Source organism: Sceloporus undulatus, chromosome 4, assembly GCF_019175285.1.
Source record: "Sceloporus undulatus isolate JIND9_A2432 ecotype Alabama chromosome 4, SceUnd_v1.1, whole genome shotgun sequence".
Classification (NCBI taxonomy): domain Eukaryota; kingdom Metazoa; phylum Chordata; class Lepidosauria; order Squamata; family Phrynosomatidae; genus Sceloporus; species Sceloporus undulatus.
The window spans coordinates 132,981,500-133,006,443 of NC_056525.1; the positions used below are offsets into that span (position 1 = coordinate 132,981,500).

The following is a 24,944-nucleotide window of genomic DNA, read 5'->3' on the forward strand; positions in this document are numbered from 1 at the left end:
AAAAAAGAAGAGGGCCATGTTACCAAGACTGGAGGCAATAACTGCTGAAAGGCTCAAAATTATCCTTCCTTCTCTACTTTTTGCAGCAGTTTTACCTCTCCTGCTTCCTATTCTTTTCACATACAAACCTCCATTCTCTTGGTTCATGCAAAACAATGTCCAGCACAATTTTGTCCCATTGTAGCAGCCCTAAATTAACTAACTAATTAATATGTTTATATCCCGCCCTACCTCCAAGGTTCTCAAGGAGGTATATAATAAAATAAGTTTAGAACACTTTAAAACAATAATTTTAAAAGATCAAACATGTACTGTATTAAACCATTTAACACTTAACACAAGGCAATATAAACCCAGTTAAAACAATTTAAAATAATGTAAATTGTAACACATGTGCATATTGAATAAAATCAATTAGTCCCCAAAGACTTGCATGTTGCTTGTGTTATTACACCACCTTGTTTAATTGGGATTCTTTTTGTCCCCACTCCCACTGTATCCTCCCAGATGGCACTTCCATCCTGACCCAAAGAAGGCTTCTGCCTCCTGCAGTTCCTCTCCCACTGCACCCTCTCAACCCTCCCAGTGTTTGAGTATGTTTGCATGCGTGTCACAGGCCCCTGCACACACAGTCCCAATGTTCCCGTGGGAAACTGTGCACACCTACCTGGGTGCAGAGCCCCATTCACAGTCTGCTCCGTTCAGGAGACACTAATGAGGAGCAGAAAAAGGAGGAGAGTATCACTCAGTATGCAGGCCCACTTCCAGCGCCCTCAGGGTTTGGTTTACCCCCATCACCCCATCAAGTCATCCTACCCATAGAGGCACCCCAACATTCTTCTTCGATCACAGCAGCTCAAGGCAGCCCAACCAGTGTACCTTTTCTAGGCCTCCCTCTTGGAATGCTGGTTCACTCTTTCCCTGATTATTTAAATCTCTCTTTCTATGCATATTCTGGTCTATGTAAACACTTATTTTATTTTCATCTATCACTGGATAGACTTAGTATGCAGAGAGATCTTGTAGCACTTTTGAGACACACTGAAAGAAAGAAGTTGGTAGCATGAGCTTTTGTAGACTTAAGTCTACTTCCTCAGATTCTACATACTAACATGTGGCTATATCTTTGAATTCTGCCTCTAATGGATAGCTTTGTTTTTCTAATCTGCCTTTTGAAAGTCTTAAACACTTTCCAGTTGTATAATAATTATAAATGGGGGCTGGAATATTTTTCAGCCTGAGAGCCGCATTCCCTCACGGACAGGCTTTTGAGGGACCACACTTTCCATATTCACATTCACGCACACATACACATACAAATACACACCACCATTTATACCAGGGTTAGGCAACTATGGTGGTAGGGTGGGAGTCAATTTACATCTCCTGCCACACAGTGCAATGGTGCCTTGCAACACACTAAGTAATGTCCCACCATAGCCATGTATTTGGCCAGTTTCCAGCCATATTAATGCTGGGTGGGGAAGCAGCTGGGGTGAGCCAAACTATTGTGCCTCTGCTGAATTTGGGTGCTTAATTGGAAGAAGGGTCTTCCAGGGAGTCATAGCAGTGGTGGAAAAAGTGGGGTTAGGGGAGGGGGCACTGGTGGCCTGTGAGCTGCACTTTCCCTATCCACTCTACATAAATTCATCCATCCCACATTCTTCAAATTCACAAACATCCATTAATCCTATTCACATTGATTATCCCCATCCCTGCTCTACAGAGCTATCCATATTGCTGATCTTCTCTTCCCACTTTCTCCAGAGTCTTGATTGTTATCTTTGCTTTACTTGCTCTCTTCGATTCAACTTCACTTTCAATTTCACCTTTACTCCTCTCACTTGTCTTTCTTCTACAGTCTTCCATGATTCAACTCAGTAAAGCACAGCTGGCAGAGCCCATGGGCTTCCAAGGGTGCACATGTATTTCTGGAGATGGGGTAGATGCTTGGGGCAATGGAGGAGGTGTGCAGTGGAGAAAGTGTGCAGGAAGGGCAGGTAGTTTTGACAATGCAGATTGATATGAAACTGCAGTGCTTGATGGATTGGGAGCAGGAATGGCCAAGGAGAAGGGCCAAGGTTGGTAGACTGGATTACTCTTGTGCCTCCCCCTCCCTCATATTAACAGGCCAGTCACAATTGGTCAGACCCAGGTACAAATCAGTCAGCCAAAGTTGTTCAGAGACTATGGGTATGATGTGACCTGGGACTCTCCTTAGCCTAACCTGTGGCACAAAATAAAATGGTGGAAGGGCAATGTATGCTAAGCTGTATTTCTTGGAGGAAAAGGAGGACATGAAAGGAATGAATGAATGAATGAATGAATGCCATAGTAGCTGAGTTGTTATAGAGGCTGTGTTGTCATTTATTGCTTATTTGTTTTTTTAATTTTTTAAAAAATAATTCTTACCATTTCAAAAATCCCACATAGAATCACAAAGTATGAAGAGATCCATCTAATCTCCCTTTCAGTACAGGAACTTGTAGCTAAAGCACCCTTGAGAAGTGGCCATATAGTCTCTGTCTAAAAACCTCCAATGAAGTAGGGCCCACCATGTTCCTAGATAGTCTGTCCACAGGATAGCCCTTCAAATATTTGAAGATGGCCATCATGTCACCTCTTAGTCTGTTCTTTTCCATATTAAACACAGGTAACTCCTTCAACCGTTCCTCGTAGTGACATTAGAGTGTCACCATGTGTTTTATGTGTTTGGGAGATGATGCTCCATAGGCTATGGCACAATCAAACAAATTTGAAGTGAGTCTATACAGGGTTAAGGGTTTTGTTACTTAAGGTTGAATAGATTTAGGTGTTTTGTTCATAGTCACAGGATGGAAAACCAGAACTGATCCCACAAAATAGGATAAAGATTAGATACCTCATTAGACACTTCACCTAATACTATAATAATATAATTCAAGTTGGCTTGAAGCATGCATTCTATCCTCAAAATTGTCAAAGCAGGGAAATTGAAAATTCAATATCATAAAGCCACAGGTTTTACTTCAATGGCTTTCTTTCTCTTTATCTAGGTATTCTCAGTGAAAGTTTGTAGGTAGAGATCTTCTGTTTTTTATCTTTGGATGCCTCTCAGCTTCCTGGCAACCACTCCAGAGCTGTATAACCTTGGTTAGCAGGCTCTTAGCCCCTTCAGACCATCACAGCCACTCATTTGGAGATAATATCCCAGATTACTTGCAATTTGTATTAGAACAGTGCTTCTCATGCTGTCTGATGAGGAGACCAACAGAGCTCCCCTTCTCCCCCCCCCCCAATACACACACAATTGGGCTGTATTTGTGCCCACTGACTACAACTCTTTCTTTCTTTTCTGGAAATCTATTGTAGACCAGCATCCAATAGCTCATGGTGGGGGCACTGGTCCACATATGACCACTTTGAGTAGCACCATATAAAAGAATTTCCCATTAAAACCACTTTAAAAAAGAGTCTGTTACACATACACCACTGAATGTCTGGGGCTGAGTTGGACAGAAAGGGGTTTGCTGGTCAGCAAAACAATAGTTTCATGGATAACACCAACTCCCCACACGCCAGCTCTCATGTCAGGACTTGTCCTTCACTGAATATCCAAATGGGCAAAGCTATGTTAGATCCATCCCATCTTTCATCCACCTTTCTTGTAACACAGTCTCTCATCTGCACTCGGATGGACAAGCGTTTATTACAAATCACCCCAGTACGTATTAATACTACTAGGCTACAGTGCTCCACTGTGCACTCACAGTGTACCTGTGGGAAGAGGGTAAGGTTGAAAGGAGTGAATCCTACAACCATCTGTATCTTCTATTCTTCCAGTCCCTTTGCCCCACGTGATTGCTAGCTCTCCCCATTCCATCTTCACTTAACCTCCCACCCACTCAAAAATCAATCAATCATCTCTAGAGACATGGACACCACTTCCCTCCTCTTCATTTAACAACATCCCAAACTGTTTTCATACAAATCTACCCCCTACACTATATTAACATCTAACACTTCCAATCAATCACTCCATTCATTCACTAATTCCCACAGCTCAAGTTACAAAAGCTATTCTCACCAATTATGATCACAACCCACCAAAGTAATAATACAAGTACAGTAGTGGCTGAGCACTCTAGGCTGCAATCCACTAAGCATGCAGGCTTTCACCTTAAGTCCCCTCTCCTTAAGCTATTTCTAACTCTAAACCATAGAACATAGCAGGCGGCAGCAGCACAACTAAGAAATTACAGCCAGAGGTAAGGGGATGCCCTCAATTTTCTTTGTTCCATTTGGTCATCACCATTGCTTCTTTGGCCAGCTACACAGTGTTATGCAGGAAAGGCTGATTTAAATCTTTATTTTACTAAAAACTAATACCGTACTCCACTCTGTATGTTTTAGCTATCAGCTGAAATATGGGGGAAAACATTACATGCCTACATTATAGAATGCTTATCAAAAATAATATTATTGCAGAAAATGTGTACTTAAGTATGTCTAGTTTGCACTTAAGCCTTTATGTGGTTGCTTATGAATCTCTTTTACAGGCAGCAGGTAGGGAAAGATTTTAATCTGAAAAAAGTTAGTACTTTCTCCCTTCATACTGGCAATGTGCTACTAATGATCAACATAGATAGGTTTGGTTGGCCAGTCTAGTAAAAATTGTGTAGGGTACAACTTTTTTCCCCTGATCTGGATTCACATAATATCATTGCAGGCATTTATTTATAGAAATTGCTTAACTAAATGTGCATTAAAGATTTTTGTAGTTCATGTTCAAGTGGATACAAAATGTTGTGGTGGACATCGAACATACACATACTGAAGCAGGTATAATTGCAATCACATGAACACATTTTTGTCATTATCTGCAAGAGAAATGGGTAATGGATTCCTCCGCCTCAGAGCTAGACAGATGATGTCGAGGGCACATCTACATCCCTATCATAACAGTCTTTGGCTGAAGCTTCACACCCTCCAATATTTCACACATGAAAACTGGGACATATGTGGCCAAGTAACATCAGAGTGTGATCAAGATGGCAAGATGAGGAAAAACATGCAAGCTAGGAGATGCTGCAGCAGTTTGCTCTTGCCTAGGCCTACTGAGAAGGGGAAGATTCTGCTCCTCCTCGCCTCTTGAATTATTGTTGTTGTTAGCTGTTGTCTTTTGTAGAGTCCACCCATCTACCATGTGGCCTGACTCTCTTTCTGCTTCCCTCTGCCTTTCCTAGCATTATTGTTTTCTCCAATGAGTCATGCTTTTTCATGATGTGCCCAAAGTACAGCAGCCTTAGTCTAATCATCTTGGCTTCCAGAGTGATTTCTAATTTGATCCGTTCTAGTACCCATTTGTTTGACTTCTTGGCTGTCCATGGTATCCACAGCAATCTTCTGCAGCACCACATTTCAGATGAATTTATTTTCTTTCTATCCACTTTGTCCAGCTCTTGCATCCATACATGGTAATAGGAAATACAATGGCTTTATCATGCATTATTGTTTTTTCTATTTAGTAGTGTCTTCCCATGATGACATGGCCAAAGTGCAACAGTCTCAGTTTAGTCATCTTGACTTCTAGGGAGAGTTCAGGCTTGATTTGCTCTAGGGGTGCATCTACATTGTAGAAATAATGTAGTTTGATACCACTTTAATTGCCATGGCTCGGCCCTATGGAATCCTGGGGTTTGTAGTTTTCTGAGGCACCAGAACTCTTTGGCAGAGAATATTAAAGACTGCAAAACTACCAATCCCAGGATTCGATAGGATGGAGCTGAAGCACCTAAAGTGGTGTCAAACTGCATCATTTCTAAAGGGTATCTTTGGTATCCATTTGCTTGTCTTTTTAGCAGACCACATTATCCATGGAATTCTTCTCCAACAGCACATTTCAAATGAGTGGATATTCTTCCTTTCTGCTTTCATCACTGTCCGGCTTTCACAACTATACACAGAAATACGAAATATGATGACATGGACAATTCTAACTTTAGTATGCAGTGATATTTCTTTACGCTTCAGTATCTTGTCTAGTTCCTTCATAGGTGACTTCCAAGTACTAGTCTCCCCCTGATTTCTTGGCTGCGGTCTTGAATTTGATTAGTGGCTCAGCCAAGTAAAATAAAAACCTTTATTTCAAAGTCTTCATTGTCTCCTTTATAGTTGTGTAAATAATCTGTAGTCATTATTTTTGTTTTCTTAATGTTCAACTGTAAGCCTCCTTTTGCCCATTTTTCAGTGTGGTATCATCTGTACATTTTAAACTGTTGATGCCACTTCCTCTACTTTTCTGACCTCCTTCCTCTGAGCCTAATCCTGCTTTACATATGATATGTTAATCATACAAATTAACAGATAAAATGCAGCCTTGATTGACTCCCTTGCCAATTGGACATCAGTCCATTTCTCTGTATTCTGACTTGATGGTAGCCAATTAGTACCGTATTTTCTGGCGTATAAGACGACTGGGTGTATAAGATGACCCCCAAATTTTCCAGTTAAAATATAGAGTTTGGGATATACTCGCCATATAAGACTACCCCTCTTCCAATGCACACCAATTAAAAATGTAAAAAATCAGATTTGATTTCCATATGGTAATTTTAATTCAAATGCTTATGACATGCAGGTACTTAGCAGGAAAACTTGTTGAATGCAAAGCCTGCTTGGATTGGTCAGCTCTCCCTGCCTGCCTAGCCCTCCCTGTCTCCCTTGTACAGCGCCTCCATTCCTGCTTTCATATGGTTGCCACATACAGAGGGGATGTGGCCATGGCCATTTTGAGTTCCCCCCATCATATGCGCCAACCGCAGATTCTCCAGTCCAGCTCGGAAGTTTCAGCACCCACCTTATAAGACAACCCCCGGCGTATAAGACGAGCCCCAACTTTTGCGAAGATTTTCCTGGGTTAAAAAGTAGTCTTATACGCCAGAAAATACAGTACTTTGAATTCCATTTGCAACAATTGAAGTAAGTGGAGGATGAAAGGGGAAGTGGAAAGAAGAGAGAAACTGGGACATTTTAAAAGCAGTTGAGAAAGTGGGAACACAGCGATTAATTAAGTTTGTCCTTGCCAAATCAGGAGAATTGGTTGTTATGAAGGGTTTTTTTATTCCTCCTGCCCAGCAGTAAAGTTGGCATTTTCTGGCTCAGCATTTCCTCTCGCTTCCTGCCCCAAATGGCCGCATGAGAGAGGAAATCTCTGACTGGCAACCAAGCATAAGACTCTTTGGAGCTCGAATGGGTGAGGGAACTGAATATTCCCTTGGTCATCTCATGACTTCTCTGGAGTGTATCTGATTCCTGGACCAGACACCCTTCCCTTATTTTAAACTACTTTCTCAGGGAAATACAGGTGTGTGTGTGTGATGACATTTTGTCTGGTTATGTGTTTGTTTCTCAGTTTAACTGCATTAATATGCCATAGTCAGTATTTGGACATATGAATGTATTTGCCGATAAGAGAAAGTGTATGGCTCTGTTTTTCAATACCTTGGACATGAATGTTAATAAATGCCAACTATGGAGCTCATTCATACCCAAATCCACTTCCTCCCTCTCTTTTCATTTGCCACTCTCTTCAGTTAGCATTCCACCTCTTGAGGTGTCAATGAAAAAGAAAAATCACTGAACTGCTAGATGCCAGCTGCAGGCCTCAAAACCACATTGCACATTGGGTTTGAAGCTACAATGTTAAATAAAATAATAAATAATTTTTTTATTTCTATCCCACTTTTTGCCAGGCAATCAAAGCAGCATACAACAGGTTAAAATACATCCATATATACATAATGCTCCCCACTTAAAACAAGATTAAACAATGTAAGATTAAAAACTACATATTAAAACTGACTAAGCTAAATAAAAATCATCATGGGCAGAGTTCACTGGATGGGAAATCTTATTTGTGGCCGAGCATTTTATTCCAGGAAGGCTTGCCAGAAGAGATCCATCTTAATGACCTTTTTAAAGCTCTCTAGATTGGTAATTTGACGGATCTCGTCCGGCAGGCCATTCCATAAGTTGGGAGCAGCTGCAGAGAATGTCCTCTGGGATATGTTACACATATCAATTATATTTACAGACAACCAAGCTCCGCAATGAAATAATTTCTGAAATGGCAGTGATATTTTTCTTTGTAAGCAATAATGCCTGCATGCATATATAGCTTACAGTGACTAGAAAAATAGAAATATCTGAATATTTTGCCAAATCATTGCAGCTTACATCTTGTTTACCTGTTCCAAATAAAAATAGATTATGCTTAAAATGGTAATTGTACAATGACAAAAAAGGAAGAATGAGAGACCTCTTCCAGAAGATAAGGGAACTCAAAGGGAAGTTCAGACCAAAGGCCAGGATGTTCTGTGATTAGAAGAGGAATATACTACAAGACCAAGAACAAATAAAAAGTTGTTGGTTTATATTGCAGAAGAGCTATATAAAACAGATAAAAAAATGAATGACACATGGAATGAAGAAGCATATGAAGATGAACCGCAGATTCTAGAAAGTGAGGTAGAAGCTGCAATAAGAGAAATTGGGGAGAATAAATCAACGGGAACAGATGATATTCCAGTTAAACTGACAGTGCCAACTCCAGTGTTTTGTGGACAACAGACTGGAAACATTCACTGTCCATCCCCATCCACAAAAAAGGAGACATAAACGACCACATAGATTACCACACTACACTGTTATAGCACTGCTATTCCATTTTTACTGCTCTGTCTGCCTCCTATTGCATTCTTGAGTATGTAGCTCAGTGAGGCCTAAGAGCTCTCTGGCTGCAAATTCTAAATGCCCCTACTTAAATTTCAAATCCCAGAATGCAACAGGAGGAAGCCAGAGCAGTAAAAGTAGAATAGCAGCACTATAAGAGTGTAATGCAGTAATCTAGTAAAGCAACTATATGACTATAGCATTAATTTCCCACGCAAACATAATTATGCTTAAAATTCTGCAGCACAGACTCCAATCATATATGGAGAGAGAAATCCCAGAGGTTCAAATGGGTTCAGTAAAGGCAAAGGCACTAGGGACCACCGTACAAACATATGATGGTTAATGCTGTGCACCAAGGAATTCCAAAAGAACATCATAATGTGCTGTATAGACAACAGCAAAGCCTTTGATGGCATAGATCACAAATAGCTATGGGACACTCTTAAAGACATAAGAGTGCCACTACATTTGATAGTCCTGATGAGAAACCTATACTTGAGACAAGAGCAACAGTTAGAACAAAACATGGCAAAACAGAATGGTTTTCAATTGACAAAGGGCTCAGGCAAGGCTGCATATTATCACCCTACTTGTTCAACTTGTATGCAGAAAATATCATATGAAGAGCAGGTTTAGGCTCAGAAGAAGGAGGAGTGAGGATAGGAGGAAGGAACAGCAACAATTGAAGATATGTGAATGACACTATAATACTAGCAGAAAACATCACATACTTGGAACAATTACTCAGGAAGGTCAAGGAGCCTGAAAGAAGAGACTCCATCCTCCTTAACTGTCATCTTCCGGCCTGAGAGGGAGTGATCAGGCAGGCCCAGCTCCACCAGGGATAGCCTGAAGGAAGATGCTCCTCCCTCCTTAACTGTCATCTTCCGGCCTCCTATTCCCCTCCAGCTATGCTCTGACTGTGTGGGGGAGAGGCTTGCGTACCCTGATGAAGTTGTGAGCTATGCTGGCGGTGGTATAATAGCCACCAGTAGGGCCTCCCATGCCAGACAGGTCACAACTGAAGGGTCTGACCAAGAGTACCAAAGGGCAGGATGGGCTCTCTAGCCTTATGGCAACCATCCTAGGAGAAGGAAAACTCTAATCCCAAACTCAGGCAGATGGTGCTCGTCTAACCTTGTAAGGCCAACCATCTAAGAGAAGGAAACTCTAATCAAACCTACGACCCGAGGACCTCCGTCCATGCTTGTCCATGCTTTTCAAGGCCTCAGCAGTCGAACCTCTGGTTTAAAGGGTGAGGCCAGTTCTGTGCACGCTGCGCTCCACCAGAAAAATCCATTGCATAGGCTCGAAGGATACATCCAACGTCATCAATGCGCTTGTAGAAAGCACGGGATGAGTCCTTCCTGAATCTTTGTTTGCAAAGTAAAGCCAAGAAGAAGAAGAAGACAAGGAAGCAATTGCAATAGCAGGATTGCTGCTGAACATAAAGAAATCAAAAATAATGACCACAGAGGATCTACATAAATTCAACCTAGACAATGAGGAAATCAAAATAGTTAAAGATTCCCTGTACTAGAATCAAATAGTAGATCAGAAAGGAGACTGCAGTCAAGAAATAAGAAGATTAGGAATGGGGAGGGCAGTGATGGAAGAACTAGATAAGATCCTAAAGAGTAAAGATATACAACAGAGCATTGTTGTAGAATTGTCCAGTCCATTGTTTTCCCCATCACCATGGTGTAAAAACTGGAGAGTGAAGAAAAAGAAAATCAACTCATTTGAGATGTGGTACAGGAAAAGGGTGCTGAGAATACAGTGGACAGCGAAAAAGACAAAGAAATGGGTTCTTGAACACATGAAGCCTGAACTCCCCCTGAAAGCCAAATGATTAAATTGAGGCTGCCGTGCACAACTAACTAGAAAAGACAGTAATGGTAGGAAAGGTAGAAGATAGTAGAAAGAGAGGAAGACAACATGCCAGATGGCTAGACTCAATTAGGGAGGTCACAGGCTTGAATCTACATGGGCAAAGCAGAGCTTTGGAAGATAGGGGGGCTTGGAGATGTCTCATACATAGACATATATTATTATTATTATTATTATTATTATTATTATTATTATTATTATTATTATTATTATTATTATTATCTTTTATTTATAAAGCGCTGTAAATATTGCAAGTCCTAGGCCCAGGGCTCTAACAAGTGCCTGTCTTGTTATAATACAGACAGGGCATGTGGCACTTGGTTTCACAAAGATGTGTTCCAGGATGACTGGTGATTTGGGGAGAGCTTTTATTAGCAATCTCCATAGATTTGGAGCAAACTATAACAAGAGGCTTATTGAGAACTTTAGCAAGGTGTTTTAAGAATGGCTGTATTTTCCTGATTGCTTACATTGTAGTTAGGAGATGCCAGATGGAAACCCGCCACAAATGGAACACATTGTTTGCTGTTCCTTGACTCATATTTTTCTTGGGAAAAGGTGACTGTTTGCTTGGAGTTATAATAAATGATTCATCTGTGGAGCAAGTGTTCTGTAGGTGTGCTGGATCTTTTCCGCTACAGGTATACCTCAGTTAATAAAGTAGATTTATTCCTGGGCATTTCTATAACAGAAATGAAGTACTAGACACAGGAACTGCATGAAAAAATGATAGTTACACAATGAAAAAGAAAAGCCGTTCAACACAGTTCTGCAAACTTTTTATTCAAAATTAGCAATATACATGTGTGAAATGAAACAACCAGGTGATGCAGGACTTGCATAAGTAAACAAACTTATTTTGAGTTTTCTGCAGACCACTTCCAAAATGCATCCAGAGATGTCTGTCTTGCCTTTTTCCTTTTATCATGTACCATCTCACTGTGGCAGTCTAAACTTTTTGAGCACAGCTTTGATCTAAGTCAGAATCATTTTCTGACAGTTCCTCTAAGGCAAGAGAAATCTCAAATAATAGACAAATCTTTGTTGTTAATACTCTCTCCTGTGTTCTCTTGTGCCACTTGTTCCTCCATTCAACTCTTGCAGTCCTTCCTTCATTAGAGGCTCATCACCGCTATTGAACAAACCCTGAACACTGTTCATGCCAGCTGCATCAAAGCCTTAGCCATTTCCACAATTTTAGTGCTAACTGCAGGAATCTCAGGTTCCAACTGAACTGGACATTTTTTTAAATCACACTGGAACACAAAGTCTTCCAAATGCCATTGAGGCATGGATCTGTCACTTTCTCTCAGGCATCTCTGATAATGCTTGGCGCTTTCATTATGTTGTAACTTTTCCAGAATTCCTTGATTGACTGTTGCTAGTCTGTTAGCTTTAAATGTTGATATTATGCCTTGGTTCATTGGCTATAGAAATGGAATCATGTTTGGTGGTGGTACTGTAGTTGGAAATCACCTCTTCATGTATGCAGGTTTGAATTTTGCTAAGGACTGATGGGGAGAGGCAGCATGATGTAGTGGTTTAAATACAGAACTGACTCTGGAGATCAGGGTTCGGTTCCCTGTTTGGCCCACTGGGTGACCTAGGATGACTTACATACTTTCAGCCCCAGAAAACCCCATGATAGTTTTGCCTTAGGGTTGCCATAAGCCAGAAACAACTTGAATTCATACAACAACAACAACAACAACAATGACTGATGGATAGGAACATTGTCTAGTAGCAACTGAATCTTGGATTCAAAATTTTGTTGCAGGCTGAACAATAAAGCTGAACAGCAGAATAAAAATGAATAACAAGCCATCTCTGAGCATACCAGTTTTACCCAGGATTTCCATATTAGTAATAATTCTGGTATAGAAAAACCTTCATGGTTCAAGGTGTCACAAAATGGTAAACAAGCATTCATTTCTTTCAGATTTCCTGAAGCATTTCTGCTCAGCAGCAGGATCAAATTGTCCTTGGCTAACTTAAATGATGGAGCTCTCCACCTTTGTGTGTGTGTGTGTGTGTAAAAATGTTTCTGAGAAGAAATGCTTCTCAAAAAGCCCTGTTTCATCTCCAAAGAACACCAATTTGGAGAGCATTCCCTTTGCTTCACTGCAGCTTTGAGCTGGGGAATTCTGCAACAGCTTGGATGTCAGCACTTGCAGCTTCACCTGTGATGTGACTGCTATGAACTCTGAACTATGCTTCTTAAATTTCTCAAATTGTTTATGGGAAGCCACAAATATTTCCCTGGTGCCTTCATCTTCCTGTACCTTTAAGTTGTCATAGAAACGCAATGGTCTGTGTTGTTTCACCAGGCAGCTGGATGGCAAGTGGCACTGTCTCCATGTCATCAACTCAGTCAACATTTTCTCCCTTTTCTCTATGACTCTGTGTTGCATCCACATTAATAGATCACAGTAGGATCATTCACCTTTGCACAGAGGACTTGCATTTTGTTTGATTAGTTTCAAATGGTTTTTAATGTTGATTGTGCCAGCTGCCGTGATTGTGCCAATTTACTTTTTATTTCACTAGGCTTCAGCTTTTTAAGATGAAGGAATAAAGGGCATGCTTATCAAATTTGCAGATGACACTAAATTAGGAGGAGTAGCTAATACTGCAGAGGATAGGATCAAACTTAAAAAGGACCTTAATAGATTAGAAATCTAGGCCAAAACAAATAAAGCGAATTTCAGCACAGAGAAATGTAAGGTACAGCACTTAGGGAGAAAAAAATAAAATGCATAGATATAGGGTGGGGGACACCTGCCTTGACAACAGTACATGAGAAAGGGATCTAGGAGTCATAGTAGACAACAAGCTGAACATGAATTAACAGTGTGGTGCGGAAGCTTTAAAAAGACAATGGGATTCTAGGTTGCATCAATAGAAGTACAGTGTCTCGACTGACGGAAGTAATAGTACCACTTTATTCTGCTTTGGTCATACCTCACCTGGAATACTGTGTCCAGGTCTGGGCACCACAGTTCAAAAAGGTTGTTGACAAGCTGGAGTATGTCCAGACAAGGACAACAAAAATGGTGAAAAGTCTGGCAACTATGTGTTATGATGAGAGACATAGGGAGCTGGATATGTTTAGTTTGGAGAAGAGAAGATTAAGAGGTGATATGATAGCCCTGTTTAAACATTTGAAGGGATGTCATTTTGAGGATGGAGCAAGTTGTTTTCTGCAGCTCCATACACTAGGATAAAGAGCAATGGATAAAAACGATAGGAAAAGAGATTCTACCTAAACATTAGGAAGAACTTCCTGACAGCAGAAGCTGTTCAACAGTGAACACACTCCCTCAGATTGTGGTAGAGTCTCCTTCTTTGGAGGTCTTTAAACAGAGGCAGGGATGCTTTGTGTGTACCTGCATGGAAAGGGGTTGGACTTGATGGCTCTTGTGATATCTTCCCATTCTATAACACTAAGATTTCCATTCTGGTGGCCAAATGTATAGATCTACACTCCCCTTTAAAAAAATATATATGATGAGGATGGCTGTTTTGACAGGCTTGTCTGCTCTCCCTTTCACTCACTGTTTAGCTGCTCCTTGCATGCTCAATATGGACCTCTGGAAACATCTGTTCTTTCCCCACTTGTGTGCCCTGCTCTGAAGGTTGCTGTAGCACACATAGCTACAGTAGACTTGTGTTCTTTCGCAGCTCAAGATAAAGAAGGCTTTAGGCCTGATGGATGAGATCTCTTGGGCTAACAGTAGTTGGGAGGTTTCTCTGTTCTATTTAGGATTTGTTAATTGAAGTATGTATGCAATTTTCTTCAGTGTTACAAATACATCTGATTTGAAGAGTGAAGATGCAGATGATAATTATCTTCATATGTTTGGGGTGGCAGTCCAGGTAGATACAAGCCTCTGTGGGCTTGGTGTAAAGATCTATAGCAGCGTCATGGCTCTCCATGGCGAGGAAGACATCATGGATGAGGGTTACATCTAACTAAAAGTAAGATGAACATGTTTGGTGTTTTCTTGGCATTCCTTACCCATCATCTAGCTCATAAAGATGTTGTCAGTGTTCTGCTACTATTTAAGAGGGTTGCAACTGGGCTTGAAAGAATATTCTTTTCTAGTTTTCCCATGAAGTGAGAAGGAGTCATTAAAGTAATTTTGCTATATGCTGAAAGCAGTGCTCATTAACATAAAATTATTGCAAGTGGGGACTGGTACTGCTATCTTTTGGAGGGTCCTTAGAATTAAAAAGAATCAATGAATGTAAAAAACAACAATCAGTTCACAGAGGATATCCTTCTCAGTGAGTACCCAGAAAAGTGTCTATTAAGTTTATCGCACAAGCCCTAGAATGGGCCAGTCATGTTCCAAAAAAAGGGGTGTGATGGGAATTGGATGGGGGCAATTTTTGAGAATGGTTTTGAATAGTTCTCAAAAATCGCCTCCCCTGGGACGGATGTGGAACACAATGGGAATGTCTGGGGCGGTGGCATTCTCCTATGTGGTAAGATGCATTCTTCGCCCCATCACTCCCATTTTTTGTAACACAATGGGCCCATTCTAGGGATTGTGTGATAAACTCATATGACTCCATGTGAGGGATACCATTATATATAACTTCACAGTCAACTTCTTTGTTTCCCATAGTCTATGTATTATATACATCTGACCAGAGGTACACTCTGGTGATGGTGACAGGTTCTTCTTGTGTTAAGGCTTAATGAATCTGGATCATATTAAAATGAGTCTCATTATTTGGTTCATAGGACACAAAACACTAAATCTCATGGGGCAGTGCATGGACTACCTGATTCTCTCTCTTCCATTTCCTTGTGTGAGACCAAGAAGTATTAGTGACTCATGTTTGCTGTCATTCTCACTTCCACCTTTTGTGCAAAGTAGCCTTTGTAAGAGGAAATAAAAATTCTACATGAAAACAACTAAATGATTCACCAACAAAAATGGAATTCTACATCATAGTATAAATTATGCAAATTAATACATGGATATGTCAATCTACATAATATATTCAGCTATGACTAATCATGAGGAGATGCAGGAAATAATCTAGTACTGAAAATTTCAGCACAGTCCAATGAAAATCATATCCAATAAACACTTTTGATATTTTATAAATAACTGAGTACTTACTTTCCTGATGGTTTTCACAATCATGACTACAAACTAAAATTTTCAAGCATGGTAGAATTCAAAGATATAGCCTTGTTAGACTGTAGAATCAGTATGTAGAGAGATCTTGTAGAATCTTTGAGACTAACTAAAGAAAGAAGTTGGCAGCGTGAGCTTTCATAGTTAGTCTCAAAAATGCTACAAGATCTCTTTACATATAATTTCCAAGATGGTGAATCCTGTGCCAGTACCATATCTGTTCCCATACTGGCATTACCCTTCCATGCCAGTGGGATTGTACACTTCTGTGAGGAAAGCAGCTATGTTGATCGTAGCAAGGCTACTGGTAGGATCTCCCATATCAGACACAGTTTTGCTGAGGAGCTAATGTGCCAAACAACTACTGGGCAGCAGCAGTAGTTCTAACTAAAATCTGTCAACAAATATGGAAAACAAATTGATGCCCCGCAGATTGGAAACACTCAATATACATTCCAGTCTCCAAGAAAGGGGATACCAGGGATTGCAATAACTACAGGACAATTGAATTAAATGTGCAAAGGCAGGTTTACAGTCGAACATTAAGAAAACAAAAATAATGACTACAGATGGTTTACATGACTTTAAAAGAACACAACAAGGACATTGAAATAGTTAAAGATTTCCCATTCTTTGGCTCAGTCATTAATCAGAAAGGACATTGCAGTCAAGAATCAGATTACTAGGACTTGGAAGGGCAGCTATGGAGTAAGTGCAAATAAGTACTACACTGAGACTGTTACACTTTGGCCATATCATGAGAACACGTGACTCACTAGAAAAGACATGGGCCAAAGCAGATGGCCCGGAAGGAGTGGCCTCTGGCCGCTGTGGCATTGATTGCAATGGGACTGCAACAACTGCCCAAGTGGTCAGCCACTGCAGTCCTGAACAGGCCATTGGCAGGAGCAGATCAAATCTGCTCCTTTTTGACTGGAGGTTTAGTGGATTGAGTGGTGCCATCCAGTCATCAAGAATCCAACCACAGTGATGATCAGTTATGCTCTAAATCAGAGGAATATCATTTAAAAGTACATTTGAGTTTATGAATATCCAAGATTTTCCTAACACAAAATTTACTGTGATATATCCAGCTAGAAAGGGACCACCACTAGGCATGCCCACCTCATATACCGAAAAGAAACACTGTCTACATTATATTGCCTACATTTAGGTCAAATGGCCAGTTTATTTTTAAAAAAGAATATAACAGGATCCCATATACGTGAAAACTCAATTTTTGCCGAATCAATTACACAATAATTCTAAAGAAATTTTAAGTATTGTGGCTAGGGCAATTTTTCATTGGTTGATTTTTACAGGACAATCCAATTGTTTATTTCATTGACTTCTAACTTCACCGACTTCAAATTTAGTAGTTTTCAACAAACATTGTAAAACTGAACATCTTGGTCTTGATTCCTCTGTGATTCAGTGAATGCTTCCAACACAGCAGGAGTGGCTAAGGAAATCACAGTTGATAGTCTATATATAGACAATGTGTGTTGTAACTGCAGATACTAAGTGATATGAGTGCAATATTGAAAATAAGAAAAATTCTTGATCTGGCCCTATCAATTGATCTAATATATAAATTCCACAATCAGCCCAGTTCTTCCATTGACTTACAATTTTTAAATTGGAATTACAGTGGGCCCTCCCTTTACATAGGGATCCATTCCAGATCCTCTGTGTAAGGGGAAATCTGCGTATGATCGCATCCCATTGAAAACAATGGGGTGCGTGCATGCGGTGGCATGAGGGCCATTGTTTTCTCACCAAGTGGCTTCCATGTAAGCTGGAAGCCGCATATAGTGTGCCCGCATATGGCACAGGTGCACTGTAGTTTAATGTAACTACAAAATCAATTGTAGTTGATGACAGATCACATGCCATGTCACTTTGCCTACAAAAATTGCAGGGGGCACCCACTGCATCTTTCTTAGGTAGACAGAACCTAAGGCGGTCTAGATAAAAAGAGATATGAAATAGGTTCATTCCAAAATCACCCAAAGAATGGTATTTGAATCAAGCTGTACTTGCCAGGCATTTGTATAAGTCAGAAAATTATTATATAAATGCAAGTATGGAAAATTAAATCCACCTTTGGACAAGAACATTTGCATCTTTTAAGGTGAAAAATGACACGATAAAGGCCTCTGGATATATTTCCTAAATACAATATGAATTTTCGGAAAATGAGTTTGAAGTATATATTGAAATATGCGAAACATACATCTGTGGTAGAACATTAATCTTGTTACCCTTACATATAATACTTAATTTTACTATGTCCACTTATCCAAATCAGGAAGATTTTAACCAAAAGTGCAGAGATTTTCATCTTAATAATCTGAGCTACTATCCTGTGGAAAAATATACCTTCCTTTCCTCCCGATCAGAACTACAGTTGGCCTTCAGTTTGTGTGGAGTTTAGGGGTGCAGCTCCGCTAAGAAATGAAAGAAAATGCAAATATAGACCCATATCTATAGGTGCTCTAGCACAACTCTATGGTCAACATCTTGGGGAGGACCTACAGATCCCTAGAGAGAACTTTTTTTCCTGTGATGGGGACAAATACAGTAACTCATGAATAATCAAAACTCTGAATGCTTAACTTGCAAATGTGGAGGGATGACTGTAAATGCCCAATGGCCTCTGGATGGAAGAACTGATAGTTGGCACAAAAAAAATCCAAGTGAAATATTGGCCCCAAAGCATTGCCTCAACTAATAATATAAGCAGAAAGTACCCGAAAACAATTAATTTTATCATCCATGGTAAAGGAGATTCAAGCCTCATGATAAACAACAAAATGTCATTCAAAACTGTATTAAATTAATATTTCTCATGCATTTTTCACTCCACGGCAGCAGATTTTCCTTGGGATCCAGGATGTTTCTATTCTTTGTGAAGCAACAGGCCCCATTCTTGGGCCGATAACATTTTATAATAGCAGAGATAGTAGAAGTCAGGAGTGGTTCCGATATCAGTGGCGTGGTTAATCTGCTTTGCATTTATTCCACACTTTATAAGAGCTATCTAAAGTACTCAAATCTAACATCTAGAAAGGTCCAGGTCTTGGGTAGTTCATTTAAAGTCTAGAAAAATAGCCAGGGAGGATTTACTGCATCACTGACTCTAGCCAATTGACAGGAGGAATACTTTGAAATGCATACGAAACCAAACATTTCCTTGACTTGGCAAAAAAACTAATGTTACTTAACTACAATGTGTTAGGGCATTTAGCAGCTTGCTGCAGAATTACAAGTGCAAACACTGCTACTTTTTGGTGATAGTCCCTCCTCTTGGGGCATTCTGTATGTGTGCAAAAAGAGAGCTGGGGATCATACTTAGGTGTAGAACAATAAAATAACGTAAAAGCCACTCCAACTGTCTCTGACAGAGGAGTGAGGTATAAATAAGAGTTTTATTATTTATTTATTGTTATTGGAAAATATATTTTTACAAAGAAGCAAGTCTCAATAGGTGCTACCAGAAAAAAGGAAGAAAAGGGAAAAAGAATAATCATAGAATCATAGAGTTGGAAGAGACCACTAGGGCCATCCAGTCCAACCCCCTGCCATGCAGGAAATCCAAATCAAAGCATCCCTGACAGATGGCCATCCAGCCTCTGTTTAAAGACCTCTAAGGAGGGAGACTCCACTACACTCCGTGGGAGTGTGTTTCACTGTCGAACAGCCCTTACTGTCAAGAAGTTCCTCCTAATGTTGAGGTGGAATCTCTTTTCCTACAGCTTGCATCCATTGTTCCGGGTCCTGTTCTCTGGAGCAGCAGAAAACAAGCTTGCTCCCTCCTCAATATGACATCCTTTCATATATTTAAACAGGGCGATCATATCACCTCTTAACCTTCTTTTCTCCAGGCTAAACATCCCCAGCTCCCTAAGTCGTTCCTCATAGGGCATGGTTTCCAGACCTTTCACCATTTTTGTCGCCCTCCTTTGGACATGCTCCAGTTTCTCAATGTCCTTTCTGAACTGTGGCGCCCAGAACTGGACACAATATTCTAGGTGGGGCCTGACCAGAGCAGAATACAGTGGCACTATTACTTCTCTTGATCTAGACACTATACTTCTATTGATGCAGCCTAAAATAGCATTGGCCTTTTTAGCTGCCGCATCACACTGTTCACTCATGTTCAACTTGTGGTCTACTTGGACTCCTAGATCCCTTTCACACGTAGTTTCATTCAGCCAGGTGTCACCCATCCTATATCTGTGCATTTTATTTTTTCGCCCTACCGTTCTTTGTATAGAATAAAGGGAAAAAAAAGAAAAAAAAATTCTTATCCAGGGGAAGGAAATGTGGAGGGGGCATGGGGCATTCTTCAACTCTGTAGCACCCACAGAGTTTGCACTGGCAGGTTTGACATGACTTGGGACCTTATCGGACTCATTTTTCCCCCATTATAAGCATGGGAAGAGGATTCTCGGGGCCGCACGAGTCTGAGAAAAAACTCATTTTACTGCACCTCAAAGTGTCCTCAAAATGGCCCCATTTCGTCCCCCAGCCCCAAGCTGTCCCCATTCAGGACTGAGGAGTGTCCCTTGCTTCGGTCAGAATGGGAATGGCTTGGTGCCGGGCGACGGAATGGGGCAATTTTGAGGACACTTTCAGGTGCGGTAAAATGCGTTTTTTCTTAGACTTGCGCGTCCCCTTCCCATGCCCATAATGGGGGGAAAATGAATCAGATAAGGTTCTTGGAAGTGATGTCACATCACTTGTAATTCTGTTCTTGGCCAATATGCAGCTGATTTGCATCCCCACCTCATTTTTTAAGGTACGTCAGAATCAAGTTGGGGGCAATGGGAGGAAAGCCATTGAATTCTGCAGCAGTGAGGGGGGAAATCACTTATGAAAAAAAAAACAGTGGGAGGGGAAGAGATAGGGTTTTGGAGGCATGTTTCTCATCTATGACTTAATCAAATCTAAGCTTTCTTTGGTTTGCTCCAAAGAACGCATTCATATATGTAAGTGTGTATATGTGTATGTATGTATTCATGTCTATATACTGCTTTTATTTTATTTCTGGAAATGAAATATCTTCTTACTCATTTCTTAAAATAATAATAAAGAAGAGGCAAAAAAGGAGCAACAAATGGAACCACAAAACCATACAAATGAAAGTAGGTTTCTAAATCAAACAACAAAAAAAGAGGATCTAAATCAGTAATCCCATACTAGTGAAAATTATTACCTCTTCTCTTTAATGTCTATCTGCTTCAGTGCAGTTTCTGGGTGGAAAGTAGCTTTAGGTTTCAGCCTGTCACATTCTACTGTCAAATCTACAACTGGATGAATGCTAGGCTAAGTGGGTTTGGTTTCATTTGTTTGGGTCTCTCTAGCAGGTGCTGTTTATTCACTTCATATTCACAACATATTCCTCTATCTTTCCACCCTCAAATCTTTCTTTCCAAACTAGCTGCTCAAGAGATCTTTTTTGGATTCTTCATTGGCAGAAACCAAAAGGGTTGTGCCTGAGGCATCCTGCAGGAGTGTCACTGTATCATCCATGCTAGGGTGCTATTTCATGCAGTAATATATAGATTAGCCTGTGAGGTTACATCCATAAAGAAATAAACACTGTGCATAGATTCCCTCTGCAAAGAGTGAAATACAGTACCAGCAACAACTAGCTTCAGAACGGATCCAAGCATGCATGAGATAATTTTGCCAGCAGTCACTGCCGTCGGCTTCTGTAGTACAGGAAAACCTTAATAAATTTTGAACTGCTGCTCAGAACTTCAGCAAAGCCATGAGGAATTGCCTTCTACAATAAGCCTGTATGAAGTACGTCAATAGTTTTTTTATCAAAATATGACAGAAATATATGACATGCCTGTCTGAAAATTGGAGTAAGGTGTCATAATTTGCTGTACCTGTGGTATTTTTTTAAAACAGAACAGTCTAAAATTTTGCAAATCTGTAGATATCAAACAGACATGTGATGTCAATTTTCCATTGAATTATGTGGCATATATTGCACAAATATTTTTTGGGTGGTGGTGGTGGCCTACTTTAACTAAAGGGGGGCTTCTGTGCTGCATTAATATTCCTAGAATTAGCAAGAATCAGAAACTATGAGAGATTTAAGCACAGCAGATATTTTAGATATTATAGCAGAGAGATATGTGTAGTATGGCATAGTGATTTGAGTATTGGACTATGACTTTGGACACCAGGGCTCAATTCCCAGCTCGGCCATGAAACCCACTGGGTGACCTTGGGCAAGTCACATATAAGATTATCGCAAAATGTCTTACCATCTGCCAATTGCTAAGGAAATGTTGATAAAGCATGTGTGCATGAATGCCCCAGCATCATGGAATTGCCAGCTCCTTCTAGCATCCTGGAGTCATTCAGGGAGAGTGACTTTACTATTAATGCAAAGTTTCCATTAATAGGAAAGTCACTCTGCCTGAACGATTCAGTAATGTGTGCTTCCCCAACATTTCCTTGGCGATCGGCAGACGGTATGACATTGTGTGATAATCTTATATACTCTCAGCCTCAGGGGAAGGCAATGGCAAATCACCTCTAAACAAATCTTGCCAAGAAAACACCATTATAGGTCTGCCTTAGGGTCGCCATAAGTCAGAAATGGCTTGAAGGCACACAACAACAAAACTCTTGTTCCCACATCATGAACTAGCTGATTCCATGGGACATCCTGTGTTGCTTTTCTTATTGTAATCAACTGTTCTTTAAACAGACTGTGGTCTTTCACCATGTCTCCCTCAAATTGTAGTCGGTGGGACAGCATAGTGGGAATTCTGTCCCTCATACCAAAACCTCCTCCATAACAATGGCAGTAAGACTCATATACTGTGCTTTGTCCAGGTTCCCAAACTGTGAAGATGTAACCATGAATTACATCATGATACCTACACAATACATCTCCTATCTGGTGAACGGGCTGCCTGTATTCTGGTCCACTACGAGGCTCTGCCTTGACATTAACATGAACAGAGTACCATCAGAGCTGGCTTCTACTTTCATCTTTTAAGGGTCCCACTAATAATGTACACATAATACAAATGTACACAAATATTCTATGCCTGGCTTCTCCTTTCCACTGTATAATAAACTCCAGGAGAACATGATCACTGCACCTCATCAACCAGGTCATCACTATTCATTAGGATCAGATCTAAAATAGCTGATCCCCTTGTTGCCTCTTCCACCTTTTGGACAATGAAATTGTTTTCGAGGCAAGTGAGGAGTTTGCTAGACCTTGAGGATTTGGCTGAGTTTGACTTCCAGCAAATATTAGGATAGTTGAAGTCACCCATCTCTTTTCTATGTGTGTGGTCATCTGTTCTAGAAAGGTTTCATCCAATTCCTCAGTCTGATTTGGGGGTCTGTAGTAGACTCTCACAATAACATCCCTGATGTTTCCCTCCCCTTTCATTTTTATCCAGATGCTCTCCAACTGGCTTCCAGGATTGATATCCTGGATCTCTTCTGTAAATATCCCTGAGATTTAATGTTATTCCTCCTCCTTTCCTGTTTGGCCTGTTTTTTCCTCCAGCCCATCCACCATCACCCGGCTTCAGAGGGAGAGAGGCAGGCCAACTCAATTGGGCCTAGCCCAAAGAAAGATGAAGAACCCTCCATCCAGCCCATCTGCCATGGCCATGACCCCAGAGGGAGAGACGAACCAATGAACTTGATCCTTTCCCCACCACCATTCCCTTACCCTTTTGTGTCATGTCTTTTTAGATTTTTAGCCTAAGGGCAGGGAACTGTCTAATTAAAAGTAAGCTGCTCTGACAGCCTTTGTGGCTGAAGAGCAGGGTATACTAAAAATAAATAAATAAATAAATACCCCTCTATTTCCACGTTCCAATCATGAGACTCATCCCACCAGGTTTCAGTGATGCATATTATATCATATTTGTTTTGATGAGTTCAAATTCATCTTGCTTATTCTAGACATTCTGGAGGAGGTGAGATCCCAGGATCACAGTACAATGGGCTGATGTAAGATATACAAAGCACCACTGATCCAGCACGTTAATCCTCTCTGCTTGGAAATGCACTATTGCCATCCATTCACACCTCAATGTTACACCTAGGAAAACTATTTCAAAGTGACTCCAAACCCATTTCAAAGAACCTCACAGCCATTTCAAAGTAATTTCAAAATCATTTAGTCTTTTCAACCCCTTTGAATCTGTCCCCAAGGCATATTTTTGGTATAAATATTGGGACTTTTCAGCAATTCCCTGGCTTAATCCAGTAGCAGGCAGAAACTCCTCATTCACTTCCATACCCACATCCCATAAGAGTCATTGAGTCCTCTTCCTTTTTTCGAGACCCACATCGATTGGAATAAAGATCTGCATAGGTAAATATCACTGTTAGTTATGCTTTACATCTATTCCAACCTCCCACCTTTGGTTTCTATAGTCATTGCGTGATGTGTGGTTGTTTGCTTGAGTAGTGTGCTTCTTTCCCCTTTTAAATAAAACTCATTTTCACTTGGAAATCTGCCTCTGGGGTTCTGTGTTTTCGGACCCCGTAAGGCTGGGATAGATCCCTAAGGACCAAGTTACCCCGGTTGCTCTATATCTCTCTATTTGAGCTAAATATAAATTCCTCTAAATACAGTTTGGTCTTGGAGTGTCCTACCCAGATATGCTTGCATTGATGGTAACAACACATTGGTAATTAATATATATATATATATATATATATATATATATATATATATATTCAGAATATACCATAGCCTTTATAACGGAGGCAATGATTGACAGATAACCAAGATAACAGCATAACTAAGATCTAACAAGACACAGCAACAAACAGCAGCAGCTGTAAATAAACGTAACTTTGAGGGAAAGGACCAGGGTAAGGCTGCAAATGAAATGAAAAGAAAATGATTAAGAAGAATTTAGGAAAAGGGTGAAAAATTGGAGTAAAGAGAAGGATTGATTTGGTTAAGGAATTAAATCAGGAAGGATTATGTGGCAGCATAAAGAACTCTCACTCTTTATCTCCAAGCTCTTAAACCGTTCTTGCTCAGTTGAGGCAGAACTAACTGCAAAGAGCACACTTGAGTAAAAGGTTATGTAAGATTAAACATCTCTCCCCAAAAGCAGTCTGAATGCCTTGTCTTGGTAAACTGTCCCTTCTGATTAGTATGTAGACTTATTA

The 24,944-nt window shown here is 40.4% G+C and overlaps 1 protein-coding gene across 4 annotated transcripts in view; it reads right to left on the minus strand.

The window, feature by feature from the left end:
• Positions 1–24,944, minus strand: part of PCDH1 (protocadherin 1) — a 226,442-nt gene that overhangs the window by 12,158 nt on the left and 189,340 nt on the right. Inside the window, exon 5 of one of the 4 annotated variants that reach the window (XM_042463010.1) lies at positions 668–711. The exons of the other annotated variants lie outside the window; for them this stretch is intronic. Within the exon in view, the coding sequence (XP_042318944.1) occupies positions 686–711 (26 nt within the window). The 3' untranslated portion in view covers positions 668–685. The remainder of the gene's footprint in view (positions 1–667; positions 712–24,944) is intronic. 4 annotated transcript variants of the gene reach the window in all.